This window comes from Cornus florida, unplaced genomic scaffold, assembly GCF_030987335.1.
Source record: "Cornus florida cultivar Cherokee Brave unplaced genomic scaffold, ASM3098733v1 CherokeeBrave_3.0.0_Hap2_Chr09, whole genome shotgun sequence".
Classification (NCBI taxonomy): Eukaryota; Viridiplantae; Streptophyta; class Magnoliopsida; order Cornales; family Cornaceae; genus Cornus; species Cornus florida.
Window position 1 is genome coordinate 84305014 of NW_026775579.1, and position 27688 is coordinate 84332701.

Genomic DNA, 27688 nt, shown 5'->3' on the forward strand with positions numbered 1-27688 from the left:
CCAACGGACGAGGGAGCGAGTTCACTTTGAGAGTGCCCTCTTGACATTTTCCGATATAAATAGATTATAGAGAGAAGGATTTCAACAAATTAAACCTTTCAAGTCCCGAAGGCGCGTTGGCCACTGAGAAAACATAAATAATTAAAAAAAAAAAAAAAGAAATAAAACAAGACTATAAACCCTAAATTTTCTGCTACATTCTATATTTTCTCAGCAACCAAACAAACACGAGTGGGAAAAAATACAGTAGCAATAAATCAATCAACGATCATCGCATGAGACTATGATTTGCCTATTAAAAAAAAAATAGAGAGAGAAATCTCGTTTGATTAGACACGAAGGAAAAAAAAAAAAAAAAAGTTACTCACTTTGATGACATACCTGAGGTCAGGTACTTGGAATTGAAGCTTGAAACTATTGTCCTTTTCGACCTCAAGCTCCTTTGGAACCATCATCTCTCCATACACATCTCCATAGCACTGTATCTCTTCTTCTGCGATTCAGATTTCAAATCCAATTTTTAAAACTCAATATACCAAGTTCAGATTTCATATCCAATTTCTAATACACGAGTGTATAGAAATGGTGATGGGAGGAGAAGAGAGGGAAAGATGAATGAGAGGAAATGCCAAGAAATGCAAGTATTCTCATCCATTCGGAACAAAAGTATACTTGATAACCCATCTTTCAAATTTCATTGGAGGTGCAAAGACCTATCTCTCTCACATCTTATTTTTTCTGATGTACCTACTCATATTCTTTCATGCTAACCCCAACTCCATTCAATTTATCAAGCAAGCAGTTGATCTTTTTTGTTCCATCTCGGGCATGAGCATAAATCAAACTAAAAGTAACACTTTTTTGTCTGGTGTTAAACCTTCCCTTGAGGCCAATATCCTCTCTATTTTAGGATTTGAAAAGGGGTCTCTACCCATTAGTTATTTGGGAGTTCCCTTAATTTCAACTAGACTAAAATCTGATGATTGCAAGGTCCCGATTGAGAAGGTTGCAAACTGAATAGGGAACTGTACTATCAGGTTTTTGTCTTTTGCAGGGAGATTACAACCTATCAAATCAGTTCTATGCAGCATGCTGATGTTCTGGACATCTAAATTCATTCTTCCTATATGCACTCTCAAAGTAATTGGCTGCATTCTTAGGAAGTTCCTATGGAAAGGTCATAAACTCAAGAAAGGTGGTGCAGAGGTAGCTTGGACCACTGTATGCACTACCAAATCAACTGGTGGCCTAGATATTCCTCATATTCAATCTTTGAACAGAATTACAATTATGGCAGGTTCTATCCATAGGAAACTCATCATTATGGGCAACTCATCATTATGGGCACAATGGGTTAGAGCTTACCTGATAAGAGATAGATGCATTTGGCTTCTGAAGATTCCACAACAATGCTCTTGGAATCCGCAAAATCTCCTCCAACTCTGGCCTTCCATCAAACCCCTTGTCAAAGTAGAAATTGGGAATGGTCTAAACTCTAATTTCTGGTTTGAAAACTGGTTCTCCATGGCCCCCTTGCACAGCTTATTCACAACATAGCAAATTCAGAACTCTCCTTGTGATCTCAATACAAAAGTTAGTGACTTCATTTGTGGCACCTCATGGAACCCAAATGCTCAGTAGCCCAAATGCTCGACCAATGTTGGCTCTTGATAGGCATGACAAGATCAAATTGCTTCCTTCACCCACAGGCAACTTCTCCCTCTCTCGCACAAAGTTTTATACGTGGTTCGGCAATAGCCTATGTCCACGGTTGGGATCCGGCGTGTCAAATTGAAGATTACAAATTTTCAGCCTCTCAATCTGTTTCTGTACGAATTTTAGAGTCTCTCTCTTTCACCACTCCAAACCCTAAGTGCTCTTATATATCGGGCTACAAGATACTATTTAGGGTACACAACCCATGAGCAAAAAACGAGTCAAAAATTTATCAGCGGGTCGCAATGCGACCTGGCACCAAATTCGGGCCACAATTCATACATATCAATCTGTCATTTTATACATTAGCAACATCACTTTCTACTAATTGGTTAAAGTCTGGCAAAAGTCCTTTTCGTATGACCCAAAGACATTTATTTTACACATTTGTCTCCATGGGAATGTGAACCTTCACCATCCACCTTGAGAGGTAAAGGAGATACCACTAAAGCCGTATTAATTTTGTGTTTCTGTGAGACATATATATATATATACACACACATATGCATAAGAGTTATATGCTATGGTAAAGGTGCTCTCACGATGGTTATAGCCCATACACAAACCTGTTTCTGTGATTCATATATATAAGAGTGATGCTATAATGAAGGTGCTCTCACCATGAGTTTTCGCCCTTGTTCACATGTCCAACGGATGAGGGAGCGAGTTCACTTTGAGAGCGCCCTCTTGACATTTTCCGATATAAATAGATTATAGAGAGAAGGATTTCAACAAATTAAACTTTTCAAGTCCCGAAGGCGCGTTGGCCACTGAGAAAACATAAATAATAAAAATAAAAATAAAAAAAGAAATAAAACAAGACTATAAACCCTAAATTTTCTGCTACCTTCTGTATTTTCTCAGCAACCAAACAAACACGAGTGGGAAAAAATACATTAGCAATAAATCAATCAACGATCACCACATGAGACTATGATTTGCCTATTAAAAAAAAAATTATTAGAAAGAGAAATCTCGTTTGATTAGACACGAAGGAAAAAAAAAAAAAAAAAAAAAAAAGTTACTCACTTTGATGACATACTTGGGGTCACGTACTTGGAATTGAAGCTTGAAACTATTGTCCTTTTCGACCTCAAGCTCCTTTGGAACCATCATCTCTCCATACACATCTCCATAGCACTGTATCTCTTCTTCTGCGATTCAGATTTCAAATCCAATTTTTAAAACTCAATATACCAAATTTCAGATTTCATATCCAATTTCTAATACACGAGTGTATAGAAATGGTGATGGGAGGAGAAGAGAGGGAAAGATGAATGAGAGGAAATGCCAAGAATTGCAAATATTCTCATCCATTCGGAACAAAAGTATACTTGATAACCCATCTTTCAAATTTCATTGGAGGTGCAAAGACCTATCTCTCTCACATCTTATTTTTTCTGATGTACCTACTCATATTCTTTCATGCTAACCCCAACTCCATTCAATTTATCAAGCAAGCAGTTGATCTTTTTTGTTCCATCTCGGGCATGAGCATAAATCAAACTAAAAGTAACACTTTTTTGTCTGGTGTTAACCCTTCCCTTGAGGCCAATATCCTCTCTATTTTAGGATTTGAAAAGGGGTCTCTACCCATTAGGTATTTGGGAGTTCCCTTAATTTCAACTAGACTTAAATCTGATGATTGCAAGGTCCTGATTGAGAAGGTTGCAAGCTGAATAGGGAACTGTACTATCAGGTTTTTGTCTTTTGCAGGGAGATTACAACATATCAAATCAGTTCTATGCAGCATGCTGATGTTCTGGACATCTAAATTCATTCTTCACATATGCACTCTCGAAGTACTTGGCAGCATTCTTAGGAAGTTCCTATGGAAAGGTCATAAACTCAATAAAGGTGGTGCAGTGGTAGCTTGGACCACTGTATGCACTACCAAATCAGCTGGTAGCCTAGATATTCCTCATATTCAATCTTTGAACAGAATTACAATGATGAAACAATTATGGCAGGTTCTATCCATAGGAAACTCATCATTATGGGCACAATGGGTTAGAGCTTACCTGATAAGAGATAGATGCATTTGGCTTCTGAAGATTCCACAACAATGCTCTTGGAATCCGCGAAATCTACTCCAACTCTGGCCTTCCATCAAACCCCTTGTCAAAGTAGAAATTGGGAATGGTCTAAACTCTAATTTCTGGTTTGACAACTGGTTCTCCATGGCCCCCTTGCACAGCTTATTCACAAAAGAGCAAATTCAGAACTCTCCTTGTGATCTCAATACAAAAGTTAGTGACTTCATTAGTGGCACCTCATGGAACCCAAATGCTCAGTAGCCCAAATGCTCGACCAATGTTGGCTCTTGATAGGCATGACAAGATCAAATTGCTTCCTTCACCCACAGGCAACTTCTCCCTCTCTCGCACAACAAACTTCCTCTGCCCCTCCCCTTCTTTGGATCCAACCAGCAACCACTTTGGACATTTACTACCATTACTTCAATGGATATGGTGATGTCATTACAAAAAATAGACGTGACCCCTTCTGTACCATTGAATTGCCGGGACTTCCATTGCTAACTACTCGCGACCTCCCTTCCACCTTACTTCTTAATCCTACGAACTCCTACAGTTTTCTCCCATTATTCAAAAAGCACTTAGACATACTTGATGCCGAAACAAATCCACGAGTACTAGTAAATACATTCGATGCATTGGAAACAGATGCTCTACGGGCTATCAAGAAGCTCAACATGATTGCAATTGGGCCGTTAATCCCATCAGCGTTTTTGGACGGAAAAGATCCATCTGACACTTCATTTGGATGTGATATGTTTCAGAAGTCGACAGACTATGCAGTTTGGTTGAACTCAAAGCCAGAGTCCTCCGTTTGGGAGCAATTCAGTCTGTTTGAAGAAACAAATGGAAGAGATGGCACATGGGTTGTTGGAAAGCGGAAGGCCCTTCTTGTGGGTGGTGAGAAAAGTTGAACATTTTGGCTGATAATATAGAAGAAAAAGTAAGTTGCATGGAAGAATTGGAAAAGCAAGGGATGGTGGTGCCATGGTGTTCTCAACTGGAGGTTCTGTCACACCCTTCATTGGGATGTTTTGTGACATTGCGGGTGGAATTCTATGTTGGAGAGTTTGGTTTCTGGGGTTCCAATGGTGGCATTTCCACAGTGGACGGATCAGAGGACTAATGCAAAGCTGATAACAGATGTTTGGGAGACGGGGGTGAGGGTGACATTAAATGAAGAAGGAATAGTTGAGAGGGAGGAGTTCAAGAGGTGCATAGAAATGGTGATGGGGGATGAAGAGGAAGGGAAAGAAATGAGGAGAAATGCCATGAAATGGAAGGAACTGGCTAGGGAAGCTGTGAAGGAAGGTGGGTCCTCAGACATGAATCTTAAAGCTTTTGTGAGTGAACTCGGAAATTAACAAGTTGTTTAGTAGGATGAACTTTGTTCTTGATTGAATCTTCATCTTTGTTCTCTTTTGATTTACTTTTTTGATTTGTTGTCTCATTTGCAATTCATGTGATATATGTCTAAAGGGTCATGTATTTGGTATGCTTTTTAAAAATCAAGCAGGGTGTGTTTGTAGTATGAATTGGCTTCATTTTTCATATTGTGTATGTATAAATATAGACTGGTTTCAAATGTGGAGGTAGATCGAATTTTGTTGTGTAGACCAGTTGATGATTAGCACAATTATTCAATTAGACGACGTGCACAAGAGATTATAATTTTTTTATTTTTTTTTATTTTTTTTTTAAATTCTACCTTTTCGACCTCAAGCTCCTCCGGAACCATCATCACTCCGTGAACATCTCCAAAGCACTATCTCTTCTTCTACAATTCAGATTCCATATCCAATTTCTAAAACTTAATATATTAAATTTCATACACACAGATGATGTGAAGATTCTCATTCACCACTTACATATTCTATATATAGGCAAAGATAGAACTGATATATGCTGTCCACTGAGCATTCGGTGTGCAATAAGTATACTATCTATCTACTTTTAAAATAATAAAGTGTCAAGTCCGCATATTTTAATAAAATAGATAGATAATATGCATTTTAGATTATGTTATACTGTGTGGAATTCATTTTTTCATTGTCTACTTTATATAATTAATTTAGAAGTGATATGAGAAAAAAAAGACAAAAACAAGGACCGCCCATGATTAAACAATTGTGTCAAAACGGATTAATATACCCTATACTTCTATAGCATTCTCCAACTGTGGACAATGCAACAGAGAACAACTAATGGGGCTCACAATTTTGTTACTCCACTTTTCACCCATACCGACTCTCCTTCTCTCTACTTTATACAAATATCTTCTACTTTTTTAATCGCACCCGAGATGCTCTTACCAGTCACATTTTTCAGCGATTTTATTCCCCAGGTAAAGGTAATTTTCGCCATTATAGTAACAAATTCACCATTGATAGTGATAAACCTCACCCACTTAATGGAACAGCGGTAAAATTGCCACTAGACACAAAATTTCTTGTGGGACGCTACATAATTTAAATTTCTAACACAGTCCTACACACAGTCTAATTATAAGCAGACTCAGGCGAACCTGTGTCAATCCGGTGAATGTTAAACACAGTCCGAAGTGGTCATAACATCCCGGACAAGGATTGTACCTCCTAACACTTGTGATAATGACCAGTTTGTTCACTGATTCTAAGTCATGAAGTACAATAATAGAACCTCTACCATGGTTGTCAAAGTCACTTCCCAAGTTTTATACAAAGCTTAGGCCCCATTTGGCATGCGTTTTTTTTTTTTCCTATTGTTTTTGTTTTTAAATTACTACATTATTGATTTAGGCAACAAAAATATGTTTAATACAACCTTGTTTATTTTACACAGTAGTAAAACACTTTGTGAACAGTGACCCAAAACCAAAACTTCAAAAAGTTGTTTTTTCTTGTTTTGACAATTGTTCATGGCTCAAAATCATAAAAGTTATTTATTCTTTCTTTCTATTTCCGATATTTTCACAGCAAAATATCGTTTTCAAACGTGCTTTCGATTTTTTTTCAAAACACTTCTACAGCAAAAATATTATTTCTGTTTTAGCCAAAAATAAAACGCCTAAAACAAAATGCATGTCAAACGAACCCTTAACCCTAATCATATCAAACAAGGTATACCAAGTCGAGGATCAAAGGTCTAGTCGACGAAGTTTCAATAAAATGTTGTCATGTCACTTTGTCAACACAAGAATTTGCTAAACTAATTACTGAAAATGTTTGCTTGATGTAAACAATAATAATAAAATAACTGAAAATGTTGCCAGGTCCAGCTCGAACTTGTCAATATGCATCCAAAGTCCAAAACCACTTCAGCCCACAAGTTTTATATAAGATAAAATCAAAATATTAGGTGAAGAATATGTGCATAAAAATTTTAAAAATAAAAAAATTCAGCTTTATCTTTCTAAAATATTAGTGTCTTTCATCATCCTCTAGAAGAAAACAGCGAGAATCTAGAAAAAGATGTCCTCTGACAACTCGCTAGTAGCGGTGAACTTTATTCATGAAAATGAAAATGATGTATTTGAATTAATGACCATGCTTTTGATTGGTTCACTCTTTTTGTTTATTTGGTGGCATTTGTATCTCAGTCCAGCATTTGGCAGGTCAATAAATAAAATTATTAGTTTATAATGAAAATTAATATTATATCTTTCCTACTTTTCTTGTTCCTAAGTAATATCTCTTCCTTTCAGGATCTATTACTGTCTACTATCATTTATTTATCTCACTAACATCTTTGAAATTAAATATCTAACATGTTTATCTTTGTGAACTTATTAACATGTTTACTAACATTGCTCATCTATAAAACTTATCTACACATAAATTAAAATCTTTATTTAAAAATTTCTCTAAAAGTATTTAAAACTTTTATTTTTCCAATAACTTCTTCGAGCGAGGAATTGCTTCCATGGCTTTCTTTTGCTTTGGAGCTCTGAAACTAGGGTTTCGATAGGTGGGGGTGTGTGAGTTTGATACACAAAGTGTGTTTCGAGGGAAGGATTGTAGAAGTGAATGAGCAGCGCCAATAAGAAAATTTTAATTTTAATTTTAATTATTTATTTATTTATTTTAGTGATTAACACCCTATAACCTTCATAATGCATCACCAATCCATACAATCCTCCATCCCACTTTCAAAATTCTCTAAATTGTGTATTTCTTTTTTATAGTTGAACTTGAACGCGATTAAGACATTTTTCAGACACAACGAGACAATTTTGAATGACTCGCCCGAATTCACCACTATATGAAAAGAATGGTAGGTAATGTAATAATTTCTATCTTAAAAGAAAGAAATTGAAAATCAACAAGAAAAAGTAAGAGACGTAACTAAGAAGGCGGACACCACGTTTTCTTGACAAATCATATCATTTTGTCTATATATGTCGTAATCGCGTCCATATTAAGGCAACGACAAGTTCCAGAATTCAAGGCAAACAATATCCACACACACATATATATAACCAACACCGTGGAATTCAAAACATGCTCGATCAAGCGACTTCTAAAACATTTTGCGACTTGCATTGACTAGCTATAGTAACCACCACCACCACCGATATGGACGACCGCAGCGTTCTTTTGGTAACTGTCCCCGCACAAGGCGACATCAATCCGACCCTCCAATTTGCCAAGCGCCTAGCGGCAATAGGTGTCAAAGTTACATTTGCCACTAGCCTCTATGCCATCCGCCTCATGAGCAAAACCACCCCAACCCCACAAGGCTTAACCCTCGCCCCCTTCTCTGATGGCTACGACGATGGCTTCGAAGCTGGCGAATTCAAAAAAGCCGTATCCTCATTCCGAATCCATTGTTCCAAAGCCGTCGCGAACCTCATCAATGCCAGCGCAGACGAAGGCCACGCCTTCACACGTGTGGTCTACACTACAGCTATCCCATGGGTAGCAGAAGTGGCACATGACCATCACGTCCCATCCACACTTCTTTGGATCCAATCAGCAACTACTTTGGATATTTACTACCATTACTTCAACGGGTATGCTGATGTTATTACAAAACATAGCTGTGACCCCTTTTTTCCCATTGAATTGCCGGGACTTCCATTGCTCACTACGCGTGACCTTCCTTCCTTCCTACTACCTAATCATACAAATGTTTACGATTTTCTCCCAGAATTCAAACATCAAATAGACATACTTGATGCGGAAACAAATCCACAAGTACTAGTAAATACGATCGATGCATTGGAATCAGATGCTCTACGAGCTATCAAGAAGCTCAACATGATTCCAATTGGGCCGTTAATCCCATCAGTTTTTTTGGAGGGAAAAGATCCATCTGATGCATCATTTGGAGGTGAGATGATTCAAAAGTCGGCAGACTATGTGGAATGGTTGGACTCGAAGCCAGAGTCTTCCGTTGTTTATATATCGTTTGGAAGCTTTTCAGTGCTGTCGAAGAAACAAAAGGAAGAGATGGCACATGTGTTGTTGGAAAGCCGAAGGCCCTTCTTGTGGGTGGTAAGAAAAACTGATCAATTTGGTGAGGATATAGAAGACAAATCAAGTTGCATGGAGGAATTGGAAAAGCAAGGGATGATAGTGCCGTGGTGTTCTCAGGTGGAGGTTCTGTCACACCCATCGTTGGGATGTTTCATTACGCACTGTGGGTGGAATTCTACGTTGGAGAGCCTGGTTTCTGGGGTTCCAATGGTGGCGTTTCCACAGTGGACTGATCAGGGGTCTAACGCAAAGCTGATCACAGATGTTTGGGAGACGGGAGTGAGGGTGACAGTAAATGAAGAAGGAATAGCTGAGAGGGAGGAGTTAAAGAGGTGCATAGAAATGGTGATGGGGGATGGAGAGAAAGGGAAAGAAATGAGAATTAATGCCAAGAAATGGAAGGAACTGGGAAGGGGAGCAGTGAAGGAAGGTGGGTCCTTGGACATGAATCTAAAAGCTTTTGTGAGTGAGCTCGGAAATTAACAAGTTGTTTAGTAGGATGAACTTTGTTCTTGGTTAAATCTTTTTATTCACTTTTGATTTACTTTTTGCAAATGTTAAATATCAACTAAAACAAGAAGTGTGTTTAAAATTTGAATGGGCTTTATTTCTCATATTATATATATCTATAAATACAGAGATTTCAAAACTGGAGAAAAAATTACTGTGTCTCTAGACAATTTATCTATTAGAAAACCGGATTTCATTCCTTGGGCGTTCATGCTTATCATCTCGTGTCACCAGTCATGGATAGATTTATTGTGGTTTTGAACAAATTTGATTTTTGAAAGAGAGGATGGTATAAAATAATTGAGGATTTTGGGTCTCTATTTCTATTACAAATTCTGGTGACTTTTTGATACCACAACGTTATTTGTACTGTAGCATTTAGACTATATTCGAGTCCAGAACAACAAATTCTCATACTACAACATCCTAAAAACAAAAAAAAAAACAAAATAAAAAATATTAATAATAAAATAATTCTCTATCTTTCTGGAATTACTACAGTCAATGGTCATTTCTAAGGTCTTCTAAATTTCATATTATTATGAGTTGTGCTATTTAGGCTTAAATCTTCAGCCGAAACATCTGGCATGTGCGTGATGTTCCCTAAGTTCATTTTTTTTTTTTAATTTTATTTTATTTATGGAAATATTAGTGTTACAGGAATAAATATATTTGCCCACTTCTAACTTGATGACCAAGTTTTGATGTACAATGTATTATCTTATAATATTACCATGTTACACGTTACAAACACAATTATTGGAGACACTTCATCAACACAAGAATTAACTAAACTAATAACCCAAAACGTTGTCATGTATAAGGACTAGTCAAATTACTACCAATAAGATCAACACAAGAATTAACTAAACCAACAAAGCAAAATGTTGTCAAATTAGTACCAATACCATGTCAAATAAAAAAAAAAATTTGATGTCAAAGCTCTCAAGGATTTGACCAAGTTTTGACGTATTACCTCAAAATGTTGCCTTGTTATGCATCACTAACCCAACTTTTCAAGGTATACACTTTATCAACACAATTGAAAGGTAAGTGACTCAAAATGGCTTCTTTTTTTTATTCTTTTTTTCAAAGGTAAGTGACTCAATATGTTGCCATGTCTAGGGCTTGCCAATACCATGTTCAATAAAAAAATTGATGTCAAAACAGACAAAGTACAAGCCAAATAGCCAACTCTTCCCCCATAAACTTCATATATAGAACAACCCATTTCCATACACTGCTAGCAAGCTTTCTCTCCACTTGTCAGACACAAACTCAATTTTTAGTTTTGCATTGCCCATCCCATTTTCATACATATATAGCTTTCCTTTCATTTCTGAAACGCAAACACAACCCCTTCACTATGGTGAATTGCCACATTCTCCTTCTAACTTTTCCAGCACAAGGCGCCATCAATCCGTACATCCAATTTGCCAAGAACCTCGTATGAATGGGTGTTAAGGTCACCATTCTCACAAGCCTCTCCGCTCACCGTCACTTGAAAAATTCCAACAGCTCAATCCCAAAAGGCTTATCCTTATCTGCTTTCTCCGATGGGTATGATGACGGGTACAAAGCCGGGATCAACCACGCACACACTTCCGGTCTGAGCTCAAGATGCGCAATTCCAAAGCCATGGCAGAACTCATCAAGGCCAGTGCTGAAGAAGGATACCCGATAAGTTGTTTGGTCTATGTTATGCTTCAACCATAGGCTGCTGAAGTTGCTCATGCCCATCACATCCCATCTGCACTTCTATGGATTCAACCAGCCACAGTTTTCGATATCTACTACTATTATTTCAATGGTTATGGTGATGCCATTAGAGAAATTGGCAATGACCCTTCAAGCTCTGTTCAGTTACCGGGTTTGTTTGCTAGCTAGCCGCGATCTTCCCTCCTTTCTAGGCCCTTCACACACACATAATTACAATTGGGCACTCCCAACGTTTAAAGAGCAGCTAGACATGCTTGATGCCGAAACCAATCCAAAAATACTCGTGAACACATTCGATGCAATAGAGCTAGAGGCCTTAAGAGCTATTGACAAGCACAATTTGATCCCAATAGGGGACCATTAATAGTCCCCTCTGAAGCTTCCTTTAGAGGGGACCTCTTCCAAAAATCAAACGGTTATGTTGAGTGGTTAAATTCAAAGCCTGAATCATCGGTTGTTTATGTAGCATTCGGAAGCATGGCCATGTTGTCGAAGCAACAAATGGAGGAGATTGCACGTGGGTTGCTGGAAAGCCATAGGCCAGTAATGTGGGTGATAAGAGCAAAAGAAAATGGTGATGGAGAAGAAGATAAATTGGGTTGGTTAGAAGAATTGGGACAAGAAGGATCGATAGTGCCATGGTGTTATCAAGTGGAAGTTCTATCACATCCATCAGTGGGATGTTTTTTGAGTCACTGTGGGTGGAATTCTTTGTTGGAGAGTTTAGTTTCTGGGGTGCCTGTGGCGTGGTTTCTGCAGGTGATGGATCAAATGACAAATGCAAAGCTTATTCAAGATGTCTGGAAGGTGGGAGTGAGAGTAGTGACAAATGAAGAAGGAATAGCAGACAGGGAGGACGTTAGGAAGTGTATAGAAATGGTGATGGGAGGAGGAGAAAGGGGAAGAGAAATGAAAGGAAACGCAGAGAAATGGAAGCAAAAGGCCATGGGAAGCTATGAAGGATGGTGGATCATTGGATAAGAATCTTAAGGCTTTTGTGGACGGACTTGGAGATGGTCATTAGTAGCTGGGAGTGAACTTTATTCATGAAAATGAAAATGGTGTCTTTTGAAAGAAGAAAAAAAATTCCTTTTGATTGTTTCATTAAACCTTTTTATTTAATTATTTGTATTTACTTTTCCTTTATTGGTGGCATTTGTAACTCAATCCAGCAAATAAATTTTTGTTTTCTTAAATGTGTAAGCAATAAAATAATTAGTTTGTAATGGAAATAGGACTATTCTATCATTCTTGTTCTTAATATACCTTTCTTTCCTAATCCAATACTGGCTACTATTTTATTTTAATTTTATTTTGTACATTTTAACTTTCTAGTAATTTTATTCCATCATTTTCTATGTCAAGACTCCCCCATGCAGATATTGTTCATTTTATGCTTACGCTGAACAAAGGCTCTCTATTGTCAAGACGCCTACACAAGTATGAGACACCCCTCACAGTTCAAAACCAAGTCGCACTATATTAATATATGAGCAAACTTAGATGTGACCTAACAGTTTTTTGCCAATATTAACTAAAAATAAGTTTTGCATCCCGAACTTAAATAAGAAATAAATTAACGTAAATTAACATGTTCTAATAAAACCCAAAAGAACCATCTTGGTGTTCTTGTCACCTGAAATTTTTAAGGAATGGGTGAGCTCGACAGCCTAATAAGTTAAATACTTGTTTTTCCTAATAAAAAGTTTTGCAATTTCTGTTATTTTAAAACACATTATCATTCTAAATAATTGAACAAAATGTCTATTGGCCAGATCTAACAAAGGTAATTTAAACATACATGAATAATAAAATGTCATCAGATAAAATGTACAGGCACAATCGGTTCCAAAACACTTTTAATGCAATAATGCATGTCATGAATGCAAGTAATGCAATAATGCGTACTCTAGAGCTGAGTTTTCCAAATTTATAAGATATAATTTTGTCACCTAGAAAGCATGGACACTCTCTCTAAATAGTGTCGTGGCAGGTCAATTTTATGGCTGGATACGTGTCCAACACTGTTCCAAAGTATCTTGAAGTTTGTACCATTATTTTCTTAGTTGGACATGACTAGAACACTTTCGAAACACAATGAGACAATTTTGTAATTTCTTTTAAACGATATCTCAATATGATTCTGAACCGTATTAAGGGTTAATAATAATAATTTAAATTTTAAAAAGCAAAACAAATGCCCAGTAGCCTAATTGGTGAAGGAATTAGTAATTACATTTATGTTATTGTGTCTAAATTGAGTAAAAACTAAATTTTTATATAATAATATATGGGTATTTTTCACAAGGTGTACTAGTATGGTACACCCACAGCAATGATAGAGGAAGAGAAAGACCAAGTTGAGCAAAATATATGAATATTTTATTATGGTGCACCTATCTTACTTTTTTTTTTTTTAAAGATTTGTCATTTCATTGTTAGTGGCGATGTTGTGACAAATCAGCTTATTTCTGGCATCAGCAAAGACAAACACCAAAACCCAAGCAGGCCAATATTAAAAATTTGTTGAATTAGCAAGTGCATGTCTTTTAGAAATAAAAAAGGATATATATTTGTTGAAAATGAAAAGAAAAACTCCAAAACTCACAAATCTTTCAATGTGTCACAACTCACGAGACTCACTACAAACATAAACTCCACCTAAACTTCATATATAAATACTCTACAATAAGTCACTTCTAAGACGTCCCAACTCACAAACACAACATTTTGCAATTTGCATTGACTAGTACCCGTCTCACAACCACCACTATGACCACGGGTATGGACAATCCCTACATTCTTCTGGTAACTATCCCGGGACAGGGCCACATCAATCCGGTCCTCCAATTTGCCAAGCGCCTTGTGGCAATGGGTGTCAAAGTTACCTTTGTCACCAGCCTCTCCGCCATCCGTCACATGAACAAAACCACCCCAACCCCACAAGGTTTAACACTCACCCCCTTCTCCGACGGCTATGAAAATGGCGTCAAAGTTGACGAACTCGAAAACTTCATGTCCTCACTCCGAATTCACAGTTGCCAAGCCATCGTGAATCTCATCAATGCGAGCGCAGACGAAGGCCACGTCTTCACACGTGTGGTTTACACCACAACTATCCCATGGATAGCAGAAGTGGCACATGACCTTCGCATTCCATCCACACTTCTTTGGATCCAACCAGCAACTATTATGGACATTTACTACTATTACTTCAATGGGTATGCTGATGTTATTAAAAAAAAATCGCTGTGACCCCTTTTGTCCCATTGAATTGCCAGGACTTCCAGTGCTCACTAGACATGACCTACCTTCTTTATTACTACCTAGTCCAACAGACTCCTACAGTTTTCTTCCAGTATTCAAAAAGCACATAGACATACTTGATGCCGGAACAACTCCACAAGTACTAGTAAATACATTCGACGAATTGGAATCCGATGCTCTATGAGCTATCAAGAAGCTCAACATGATTGCAATTGGGCCACTAATCCCATCAGCTTTTTTGGATGGAAAAGATCCATCTGATACCTCATTTGGGGGTGATATGTTTCAGAAGTCAATGGACTGTGTCAAATGGTTGAACTCGAAGCCAAAGTCCTCTGTTATTTATCTATCATTCGGAACTCTTACCGTGCCATCGAAGAAACAAATGGAAGAGATGGCACATGGGTTGTTGGATAGCCGAAGGCCGTTCTTGTGGGTGGTAAGAAAAACTGATCAATTTGGTAAGAATATAGAAAACGAAGTTATTTGCATGGAGGAGTTGGAAAAGCAAGGGATGATAGTCCCATGGTGTTCTCAAGTGGAGGTTCTGTCTCACCTATCATTGGGATGTTTTGTGATGCATTGCGGGTGGAATTCTACATTGGAGAGTGTAGTTTCTGGGGTTCCAATAGTGGCGCTTCTGCAGTGGACAGATCAGGGGACTAACGCAAAGCTCATGACAGATGTTTGGGAGACGGGGCTGAGGTTGACTGTGAATGAAGAAGGAATAGCTGAGAGGGAGGAGTTTAAGAGGTGCATAGAAATGGTAATGGGGGATGGAGAGAAAGGGAAAAAAATGAGAGGAAATGCCAAGAAATGGAAGGAATTGGCAAGGGAAGCAGTCAAGGAAGGTGGGTCATCGGATATGAATCTTAAAGCTTTTGTGAGTGAGATCGAAAATCAAAAGTTTGTTCAGTAGCATGAACTTTGTATTAAGTAATCCCATCAAATCTCTCTCATAAATAGCTTTCCCTTCATTTGAGAAACACCAAAAAACAACCTTTTGCATTAAGTAATCCCATCAAATCTCTCTCATTCACTATGGTGGATTGCCACATTCTCCTTTTAACTTTTCCGGCGCAAGGCGCCATCAATCCGTCAATCCAATTAGCCAAGAACCTCATACGAATGGGTGTTAAGGTCACCATTATCACAACACTCTCTGCTCACAGTCGCATGACCAAATCCAACAGCACAATTCCAAAAGGTTTATCCATATCTGCCTTCTCCAATGGCTATGATGATGGGTTCAAAGAAGGGGACAACTACGAACACTTCATGTCCGAGCTCAGAATTCGCGGTTCCAGGGCCATAGCGGAACTCATCAAGGCCAGTGCAGAAGAAAGCTACCCAATAACTTATTTGGTCTACACTACGGCTCAACCATGGGTTGCTGAAGTTGCTCATGGCCATCATATCCCATCCGCAGTTCTATGGACTCAACCAGCTACAGTTTTTGATATCTTCCACTATTACTTCAATGGCTATGGTGACACCAATAGAAAAATTGTCAATGACCCTTCAAGCTCCATTCAGTTGCCGGGTTTGCCATTGCTCAATAGCCGTGACCTTCCCTCCATTCTAGTCCCTCCACACTCAGAAAAATACAGATGGGCATTCCTATCGATGAAAGAGCAGTTAGACCTGATTAGTACCGAAACCAACCCAAAAATACTGGTTAACACATTCGATGCAATAGAGCCGGAGGCCTTAAGAGCTATGAAAAAGCATAATTTGATCCCAATAGGACCATTAATAGCCCCTTCTGATGCTTCCTTTAATGGTGACCTCTTTAAAAAATCACATGGTTATGTTGAATGGTTAAATTCGAAGCCCATATCATCTGTTGTTTACGTATCATTTGGAAGCATAGCTGTGTTGTCGAAGCAACAAATGGAGGCGATTGCACGCGGATTGTTGGAAAGCCATAGGCCATTTATGTGGGTGATAAGAGCAAAAGTAAATGGTGAGAGAGAGGAAGATAAATTGAGTTGCTTAGAAGAATTGGGACAAGAAGGATTGATAGTGCCATGGTGTTCTCAAGTGGAGGTTCTATCACACCCGTCAGTGGGATGTTTTTTGACTCACTGTGGGTGGAATTCTTCGTTGGAGAGTTTGGTTTCCGGGGTTCCAGTGGTAGGGTTTCCTCAATTGCTAGATCAAATGACGAATGCAAAGCTTCTCCAAGATGTATGGAAGATGGGGTTGAGAGTTGTGGCAAATGAAGAAGGAATAGTGGACAATAAGGAGATTAGTAGGTGTATAGAAATGGTAATGGGAGGAGGAGAGAGGGAAAGAGAAATGAGAGGAAATGCGAAGAAATGGAAGGAATTGGCATGGGAAGCTATGAAGGATGGTGGATCATTGGATATGAATCTTAAGGCTTTTGTGGATGCACTTGGAGATGGTCATTAGTAGCTAGGACTGAACTTTATTCATGAATATGAAAATGGTGTATGTGAAAGAAATAATAATGATGCTGGTTGTAACTCAGTCTAGCATTTGGCATGTCAAATTAAGTTTAAGAAATAAAATTATTAGTTTATAATGAAAATATGACATCTTACCTACTTATCTTTGTGATACTCATTCTACTGACGAGCAATAGTCTTTAGACAACAAATTTGAAAGAAAGTGTTTGCAAGAGGGACCAAAACCTAGAATATACACTTTGTCAAAGAGCAAAAGTTACCGATGCAGAGCATGTTATTGCTCAATTACAAATGCAGTGTAAATCATATTAAAATTCATATTGTTATGACAAACGTAACGAACCCAAGTTGAATAAAAAATCACGACAAAAAAGTAAACACGCCACACAAAGAACACAAAGATTTATACGTGGTTCGGCAACAACCTACGTCCACGGTTGGGATCCGGCGAAAGTATTCACTATGTGTCAAATTGAAGATTACAAATTTTCAGCCTCTCAATCTGTTTCTGTACGAATTTTAGAGTCTCTCTCTTTCACCACTCCAAACCCTAAGTGCTCTTATATATCGGGCTACAAGATACTATTTAGGGTACACAACCCATGAGCAAAAAACGAGTCAAAAATTTATCAGCGGGTCGCAATGCGACCTGGCACCAAATTCGGGCCACAATTCATACATATCAATCTGTCATTTTATACATTAGCAACATCACTTTCTACTAATTGGTTAAAGTCTGGCAAAAGTCCTTTTCGTATAACCCAAAGACATTTATTTTACACATTTGTCTCCATGGGAATGTGAACCTTCACCATCCACCTTGAGAGGTAAAGGAGATACCACTAAAGCCGTATTAATTTTGTGTTTCTGTGAGACATATATATATATATACACACACATATGCATAAGAGTTATATGCTATGGTAAAGGTGCTCTCACGATGGTTATAGCCCATACACAAACCTGTTTCTGTGATTCATATATATAAGAGTGATGCTATAATGAAGGTGCTCTCACCATGAGTTTTCGCCCTTGTTCACATGTCCAACGGACGAGGGAGCGAGTTCACTTTGAGAGCGCCCTCTTGACATTTTCCGATATAAATAGATTATAGAGAGAAGGATTTCAACAAATTAAACTTTTCAAGTCCCGAAGGCGGGTTGGCCACTGAGAAAACATAAATAATAAAAATAAAAATAAAAAAAGAAATAAAACAAGACTATAAACCCTAAATTTTCTGCTACCTTCTGTATTTTCTCAGCAACCAAACAAACACGAGTGGGAAAAAATACATTAGCAATAAATCAATCAATGATCACCACATGAGACTATGATTTGCCTATTAAAAAAAAAATTATTAGAAAGAGAAATCTCGTTTGATTAGACACGAAGGGAAAAAAAAAAAAAAAAAAAAAGTTACTCACTTTGATGACATACTTGAGGTCACGTACTTGGAATTGAAGCTTGAAACTATTGTCCTTTTCGACCTCAAGCTCCTTTGGAACCATCATCTCGCCATACACATCTCCATAGCACTGTATCTCTTCTTCTGCGATTCAGATTTCAAATCCAAATTTTAAAACTCAATATACCAAATTTCAGATTTCATATCCAATTTCTAATACACGAGTGTATAGAAATGGTGATGGGAGGAGAAGAGAGGGAAAGATGAATGAGAGGAAATGCCAAGAATTGCAAATATTCTCATCCATTCGGAACAAAAGTATACTTGATAACCCATCTTTCAAATTTCATTGGAGGTGCAAAGACCTATCTCTCTCACATCTTATTTTTTCTGATGTACCTACTCATATTCTTTCATGCTAACCCCAACTCCATTCAATTTATCAAGCAAGCAGTTGATCTTTTTTGTTCCATCTCGGGAATGAGCATAAATCAAACTAAAAGTAACACTTTTTTGTCTGGTGTTAACCCTTCCCTTGAGGCCAATATCCTCTCTATTTTAGGATTTGAAAAGGGGTCTCTACCCATTAGGTATTTGGGAGTTCCCTTAATTTCAACTAGACTAAAATCTGATGATTGCAAGGTCCTGATTGAGAAGGTTGCAAGCAGAATAGGGAACTGTACTATCAGGTTTTTGTCTTTTGCAGGAAGATTACAACATATCAATTCAGTTCTATGCAGCATGCTGATGTTCTGGACATCTAAGTTCATTCTTCACATATGCACTCTCGAAGTACTTGGCAGCATTCTTAGGAAGTTCCTATGGAAAGGTCATAAACTCAATAAAGGTGGTGCAGTGGTAGCTTGGACCACTGTATGCACTACCAAATCAGCTGGTGGCCTAGATATTCCTCATATTCAATCTTTGAACAGAATTACAATGATGAAACAATTATGGCAGGTTCTATCCATAGGAAACGCATCATTATGGGCACAATGGGTTAGAGCTTACCTGATAAGAGATAGATGCATTTGGCTTCTGAAGATTCCACAACAATGCTCTTGGAATCCGCGAAATCTACTCCAACTCTGGCCTTCCATCAAACCCCTTGTCAAAGTAGAAATTGGGAATGGTCTAAACTCTAATTTCTGGTTTGACAACTGGTTCTCCATGGCCCCCTTGCACAGCTTATTCACAACAGAGCAAATTCAGAACTCTCCTTGTGATCTCAATACAAAAGTTAGTGACTTCATTAGTGGCACCTCATGGAACCCAAATGCTCAGTAGCCCAAATGCTCGACCAATGTTGGCTCTTGATAGGCATGACAAGATCAAATTGCTTCTTTCACCCACAGGCAACTTCTCCCTCTCTCGCACAACAAACTTCCTCTGCCCCTCCCCTACTCTTCCATGGACACACCTTACTTGGTTCACACCTTGTATACCCAACCATAATTTCACTTGTATACCCAACCATAATTTCATACTTTGGCTTACAATCCACCATTAGCTTCCAACCTATGACCGAAAACCATTCCCAACTTGTGTGCCCTCTGTGCTACCTTTTCTTTCAATGCCAATTCATCTCTCCCATCTGGAACTTTCTACAAGCACGTGTTGCGCATTCTACACACGTCCCTCCTTCCTCTTGCGGTGAATTTATAGGTTGGGTTTGTCAGCTATGGGAGGAGAAAGCAAACCCTAGAAATCTAGTAAACAAATTATGTCTTGCGGATACAATACTTGGATGGAGCGCAAGAGAAGATACTTCAGAGGTCTCTGCTCAATCGAACAATTGCTTCTGTTCGAGACAAATTGATGTGTTGCTCAGTAAAAGATTCTAGGGCTTTGAAAGATGCATTGTGGTTGAATGGGAGTTCCAGGTTCTTTCATCCGTCCACCGGTGGTTGCCACCTGATTCAATTCTCCGGGCACTCATCGGAACTGTAACGACTAGGTTGACTTGCCACAATTGATGGCTTGCGACTAGGTTGGTCTTTTGACTTGGGCTAAGCTTCGGCTTATGTAATGGGCTTTGGGTTGGCCCAATAATTTTGGTCGGTACATTTCTTTACTTTAATATATATACACTTAACTTTAAAAATAAAAAATAAAAAACCTACAATTAAGTATTTGAAAAAATAATAATGATTTGGATTAATAAAGTTATAGTTGGAATGTTGGATAACCAACTGACTTATGAGTTTTCCATGTTAGTTATAGTGTCAAAATGTTATATTTTAACGATTTTATTACAATGGTATATTTCATCTAAAATATTATTTAGAGTGTATTATTTTCTATATTTTAAGAAACGGCATTATTTAAGAAAAAAGTGACCTCTCAACAAATTTTGAGAGCTGTAGTATATGGCAATACTTTTGACAATTTCAAAATATGAGATGTTTTTTGAGAGTTCATTAGAGTGTATTATTTTCATCTACGTGCTATATTTTGACTTTGAAAGGTCCTTTGAGAGGGCATTGGAGATGCTCCGAGTATGAATTATTACTAATACTCTGGTGTCATTGCTAATCAAAATGGGGTTTGGAGTTAAATCTCTTTCTTAGACTCTACATGCTTCAAATCTGTTGGTTCAGATTCTGCTGTGTCATCATCATCATCTGATCAATTAACACTTATAAATTCAAATTGTAACAAAATTCTCAGCATGAATTTTGATCAGATGACGAGGTGGCAGAATTTAATCTTTAGAATTGAGGTATGGAGAGTTCAGGAGAGAGATTTATAAAAATATGGATCATGTTGATTGATTCATTTTATTTATTTATTTGAATTTACTTTTCTTTGTGGATGGCATTTTGTAACTCAGTTCGGCATTTGGCATGTCAAATCAAGTATTAGCCAAAAAAAAAAAAACTTTTATAATGAAAATATGACATATTTCCTTCTTTTCTTTTCTTTTTTTTTGTTTCCAGTATTAGCAGCAGTAAAGTTTATTTATTTATTTATTATGTTTAATATTACATATTCAACTAACACGCATTTGTATGTAAACGAGCAATAATCACACACTTCTCTTAATTTCTTATAATTTGTCATATTATCATGTTTGTTTCATATCGATGTCATGTTTCGTAATAGCCCGGGACGACAATTTGCGCAAAGGATTGTTAATCATTGAAAGATATCTTAAAAAAACTTATTTTGTTAATGATATATACTTGCTTCAAATAATGAGTAATGACAAATTTCTCATCGTCATAGGAAATTTCAGTGTAAAAATTGTCCAAACACGTTGCTATATTTTTGTCTACAAAAACCTAGTGAGTGATTTATAGTAAACTTTATGATATAACCCACTGTATGTTTTTGACTTGGGATAAAAAAAAAATAAATAAATAAAAAATAAATAAGTAAAATAAAATGTTTACAAAGAGGGTATCGTAATAAGCAAGGGAAAACTTTTAAGTGATTCATACAGTACAAACTGTTATAAATATAGAAGAAATATAAAACACAAGAAAGATGTGTATATGCAATACAATTATAGAGAAATAATTCTCTTATATTTAAGTTCTATTCACAAACCACGCCTCCATGTCCAATACATTGCACCCATACACACATACACACACATACATACAGATACATACAAATTTTTCATCAGCACTCCACTCTTAGTTTTTTTCTCATTTCCTATTCACAAACCACGCCTACTCGTCCACAATTTCACCCCACCAATAATCCTGACAATAGCATGTGGACCCCACCACACATGCCTTATTTTTATTATTATTATTATTTTTTTTTGGGTAATGGACATACACTTCGTAAAAAAAACCCAAAAGTTCCTGATTCAGAGCATGATATTGACTCAATTACAAACCCAGTGTAAATCATATTGAAACCACCATCATCATTAGTTTTATTATTATTATTTTTTATATATATAAAAGAGAAAGTACTACAAGCGAAGCAGCCAACTTGATCCTCCCCAAACACGTCATGAAGGTCTAGCTCCAACCTTAAACATAAATAAACCCCCAATTCCCACCCCATTTCCATGCACAGCTAGCTTTCTCTTCACTTGTCTCACACACACACACACACACTCAATTTTTAGTTTTGTATTATCCTTCCAATTTTCATACATAACTTTTGCTTCATTTGGGAAACACAAAAACCACCTTTTGCATTCAGTAATCCCATCAAATCTCTCTCATTCACTATGGTGGATTGCCACATTCTCCTTCTAACTTCTCCGGCACAAGGCGCCATCAACCCGTCAATCCAATTTGCCAAGAAACTCATCCAAATGGGTGTTAAGGTCACCATTATCACAACACTCTCTGCTCCCCGTCGCATGACCAAATCCAACAGCACAATCCCAAAAGGATTATCCTTATCTGCCTTCTCCGATGGCTATGATAACGGGTTCAAAGAAGGGGACAACCACGAACACTTCCTTTCCGAGCTCAGAATTCGCGGTTCCAAGGCCATTGCAGAACTCATCAAGGCCAGTGACGAAGAAAGCTACCCAATAACTTGTTTGGTCTACACTATGTCTCAACCATGGGTTGTTGACGTTGCTCGTGCCCATCACATCGCATTCGCAATTCTATGGACTCAACCAGATACAGTTTTTGATATCTTCCACTATTACTTCAATGGTTATGGTGATGCCATTCAAAAAATTGTCCGTGACCCTTCAAGCTTCATTCAGTTGCCAGGTTTGCCATTGCTCACTAGCCGTGATCTTCCCTCCTTTCTAGTCTACATATGGGCATTCCTAAAGATGAAAGCACAGTCAGACGTGATTAGTACTGAAACCAACCCAAAAAATACTCGTGAACACATTCGATGCAATAAAGCCGGAGGCCTCAAGAGCTATGGAAAAGTACATTTTGATCCCAATAGGACCATTAATAACCCCTTATGATGCGTCCTTTAGAGGTGACCTCTTTCAAAAATCACATGGTTATGTTGAATGGTTAAATTCAAAGCCCGAATCATCTGTTGTTTACGCATCATTTGGAAGCATAGCTGTGTTGTCGAAGCAACAAATGGAGGAGATTTGCACACGGATTGTTAGAAAGACATAGGCCATTTATGTGGGTGATAAGAGCAAAAGAAAATGGTGAGAGAGAGGAAGATAAATTGAGTTGCTTAGAAGAATTGGGACAATAAGGATTGATAGTGCCATGGTGTTCTCAAGTGGAGGTTCTATCACACCCGTCAGTGGGATGTTTTTTGAGTCATTGTGGGTGGAATTCTTCGTTGGAGTGTTTGGTTTCTGGGGTTCCGGTGGTGGGGTTTCCACAGTGTGCTGATCAAATGACAAATGCAAAGCTTATCGAAGATGTTTGGAAGATGGGGGTGAGAGTAGTGGCAAATGAAGAAGGAATAGTGGACAGGGAGGAGATTGCGAGGTGACTAGAAATGGTGATGGGAGGAGAGAGGGAAAGAGAAATGAGAGGAAGTGCGAAGAAATGGAAGGAAATGGCATGGGAAGCTATGAAGGATGCTGGATCATTGGATAGGAATCTTAAGGCTTTTGTGGATGGACTTGGAGATGGTCATTAGTACTAGGACTGAACTTTATTCATGAAAATAAAAATGGTGTATTTGAAAGAAATGATAATGATTCTGGTTGTAACTCTGTCAAATTAAGTATTAGCAATAATATTATGAGTTTATAATGGAAATATGTCACCTTTCCTATATTGGAAAGTCACACTGGCTCATGAGTGTAGATGTTTACTCTGTAGCTGGATGTTTACTCTTTATCTGGTTGCCAATCTTATAATATCAGAGTTTTCATCGGCTCTCTGCTTTAAGCCCCTGCAATGCAGTCCTGCAAAATAATTACTTCATGACGTTAGTAAATTACTGAAATCCTATAATCAACACATTACAATTTTGTTAGCTATATATCTGTAACTATAAAAACAATTATTTCATGGTATTAGTAATATGGACATTCGTGATTAGATATCTAGTTGTTTCTGTCTATGCCAATCTTATAATATCAGAGTTTTCCTCGGCTTGCGACAGAGAGATGTGTTCTTCTTGAAGCCCCTGCAATGCAGGCAGTCTTGCAAAATAATTAATTCATGGTATTAGCAAAATTACTGAAAGACAAATAGATTCCATATCCCACGACAGAAGAGACAAAAGAAGAATGATTTTTGATCGAACCAGTTAACAAGCAGGAATAAGCATCAAATCCAGCTTCTCACCCCTTTTTTCTCCCACTATCGGGTAATAAGAAGGGCAGGGTGTTGTGGCTGGTGAGGGATATGGCCGAACACGTGTCCAACACTGTTCCAAAGTATCCTACCTTGGTACTTTTTCCTTTTTTAATTGGACACGACATGAACACTTTCAGAGGCATTTTCGTAATTTCTTTCAAACAAGGTTCCGGTTGGGAATTGTTGTCTAAATTCATAGTCTAATTAGATCTGTGTTTCAGAGTTGTATTTTGTTAGGAATTTCTTGTCAGAGAAGTTGGACTCCAATAAATTGTAATTCTTGTCTAAGGAGTTGGGTTTCGGACATGTACATGGTGTAAATGTATGTACATGGTGTAAATGCATGTACATACTGTATACTAGATCTCCATGTTCGTACGCTTCCACTGTCCCAACAGTTCCAATGCAATTCTAAAGCAAATAATGGGTTAATAGAAAAATAATATAGAGTTAAAAAACAAAAAACAAATGCCTAGAATGAGTAAAAAATCCATCTTTTATATAATAATATGGTTATTTTTCACAAAGAGCACTGGTAATGAAGAGTAAGATGGTTTACATAATCACGTTGAGTGCAACGCTAGAGAGAGAAAGAGATTTAAGTTAATGTGGTTAGTGTTAGTAAGAAATGATTCAATAACATTATACAGTAAGAGAAAAATACTTTGTTGAGTTGACTAAAATATGAGAATTTTATTATTCGTATTTTACTTTTTTTAAGATTTGTCGTATCTATTATGTATTGTACTAATGTCCATATGCAAAATTCATAGCGGGATACGAAGTCGATGGTGGTCAAGGTTCTCGTAACAAAGCAGTATGACTCGCATATATGAGTATTTTATTATCGTGCTCATATCTTACTTTTTTAAATAGTCATATCGTTGTGTCTATATATATATATATATTTAAAAGTATTATCAAATCTATATTTGCATCATACTCATGTTCATATTCGTGCTTTGTAACCTATTGCAGCAAAACGCCTTATGTCTCGCATCAGCGAAGACAAAACTCCAAAACCCAAGCCGGCCAACATTGAAAATTTGTTGATTTAGCATGTGCATGACTGGTAGACAAGACTTAGCAATATGTCCATTCACTTAAAAATGCAAAGACAACCTACAGACTCTAGACCCCAAACGTCAGACTACACCTCAAATCCTTATATAAAGCCCCTATCCCAACAGAATTCAAGCCATGCACATCTAGGTCACTTCTAAGAGGTCCCAACTCACAAACACAACATTTTGCAATTTGCATTGACTAGTACCCACCGGTATGAACAATCGCCACATTCTTCTGGTAACTGTCCCAGGACAAGGCCACATCAATCCGTCCCTCCAATTTGCCAAGCGCCTCGTGGCAATGGGCGTCAAAGTTACCTTTGCCACTAGCCTCTTCGCCATCCAGCGAATGAACAAAACCGCCCCAATCCCGGAAGGCTTAACCCTCGCCCCCTTCTCCGATGGCTATGACAATGGCGGGCAATTTGAAAACATCGAAAACTACATATCCTCGCTCCGAATTCACAGTTCCCAAGCTGTTGCAAATCTCATCAATGCCAGCAAAGACAAAGACCACGTCTTCGCACGTGTGGTCTACACCACAAATATCCCGTGGGTAGCAGAAGTGGCACATGATCTTCACATTCCTTCCACACTTCTTTGGGTCCAACCAGCAACTATTATGGACATTTACTACTATTACTTCAATGGGTATGCCGATGTTATTACAAAAAATAGCTGTGACCCCGTTTGTCCAATTGAATTGCCAGGACTTCCATTGCTCACTAGTCGTGATCTTCCTTCCTTCTTACTTCCTAATCTTACAGACTCCTACAATTTTCTTCCAGTATTCAAAAAGCACTTAGACATACTTGATGCCGAAACAAATCCACAAGTACTAATTAATACCTTCGACACATTGGAATCTGATGCTCTACGAGCTATCCAGAAGCTCAACATGATTGCAATTGGGCCGTTAATCCCATCAGCCTTTTTGTATGGAAAAGATCCATCTGATATTTCATTTGGAGGTGATATGTTTCAGAAGTCGACGGGCTATATAGAATGGTTGAACTCGAAGCCAGAGTCCTCTGTTGTTTATCTGTCATTTGGAAGCCTTTCCGTGTTATCAAAGAAACAAATGGAAGAGATGGCACATGGATTGTTGGAAAGCCAAAGGCCATTCTTGTGGGTGGTAAGAAATACTGATCAAAATGGAAAGAACATAGAAAACAAAGTAAGTTGCATGGAGGAATTGGAAAAGCAAGGGATGATTGTGTCTTGGTGTTCTCAAGTGGAGGTTCTGTCACACCCATCATTGGGATGTTTTGTGACACATTGCGGGTGGAATTCTACATTGGAGAGTTTGGTTTCTGGGATTCCAATGGTGGCACTTCCACAGTGGACAGATCAGGGAACTAACGCAAAGCTCATAACAGATGTTTGGGATACGGGGCTGAGAGTGACGGTAAACGAAGAAGGAATAGCTGAGAGGGAGGAGTTTAAGAGGTGCATAGAAATGGTGATGGGGGATGGAAAGAAAGGGAAAGAAATGAAAGGAAATGCCAAGAAATGGAAGGAATTGGCAAGGGAAGCAGTCGAGGAAGGTGGGTCATCGGACATGAATATTAAAGCTTTTGTGAGTGAGATCGAAAATCAAAAGTTTGTTCAGTAGTATGAACTTTGTTCTTGATTGAATCTTCACTTCTTTTTCCTGTAAATTGATTGGATCTTCATTTTTGTTCACTTTTGATTTACTTTTTGCTTTGTTTTCACATTTGTAACTCAATTGATATGTGCCTAAAAGGTCATGCATTTGCTATTCCATTTTATAATAAATTAAAATATCAGGGCTTTCTTGTAATATGAATTGGCTTCATTTTCTTTTCTCCTGGGTAATTGGCTTCATTTTTTATAATATATAT

At 37.8% G+C, this 27688-nt stretch overlaps 2 protein-coding genes and 4 pseudogenes across 2 annotated transcripts; all 6 read left to right on the forward strand.

The window, feature by feature from the left end:
• Positions 1-4048: 4048 nt before the first annotated feature.
• LOC132273023 (UDP-glycosyltransferase 75C1-like) lies at positions 4049-9802 on the forward strand (annotated as a pseudogene).
• A 1148-nt stretch (positions 9803-10950) lies between these two features.
• LOC132274785 (crocetin glucosyltransferase, chloroplastic-like) lies at positions 10951-12490 on the forward strand (annotated as a pseudogene).
• Positions 12491-14221: 1731 nt separating this feature from the next.
• Positions 14222-15623, forward strand: LOC132273024 (crocetin glucosyltransferase, chloroplastic-like; annotated as a pseudogene).
• Positions 15624-15690: 67 nt separating this feature from the next.
• Positions 15691-17218, forward strand: LOC132274784 (crocetin glucosyltransferase, chloroplastic-like). The gene has a single exon (XM_059776119.1). It carries the CDS (start codon positions 15746-15748, stop codon positions 17117-17119), a length of 1374 nt encoding a protein of 457 aa, XP_059632102.1. The 5' UTR covers positions 15691-15745; the 3' UTR covers positions 17120-17218.
• A 5294-nt stretch (positions 17219-22512) lies between these two features.
• On the forward strand, positions 22513-24154 carry LOC132274786 (crocetin glucosyltransferase, chloroplastic-like; annotated as a pseudogene).
• A 1725-nt stretch (positions 24155-25879) lies between these two features.
• On the forward strand, positions 25880-27633 carry LOC132274787 (crocetin glucosyltransferase, chloroplastic-like). The gene has a single exon (XM_059776120.1). The coding sequence runs from the start codon at positions 26038-26040 to the stop codon at positions 27436-27438; it is 1401 nt and encodes a 466-aa protein (XP_059632103.1). The 5' UTR covers positions 25880-26037; the 3' UTR covers positions 27439-27633.
• The last annotated feature ends 55 nt before the right edge of the window (positions 27634-27688 follow it).

Excerpts from the sequence above, each read along its gene's own strand:
- LOC132274784 (XM_059776119.1), top strand. The coding sequence starts at position 15,746 with ATGGTGGATTGCCACATTCTCCTTTTAACTTTTCCGGCGCAAGGCGCC.
- LOC132274787 (XM_059776120.1), top strand. The coding sequence starts at position 26,038 with ATGAACAATCGCCACATTCTTCTGGTAACTGTCCCAGGACAAGGCCAC.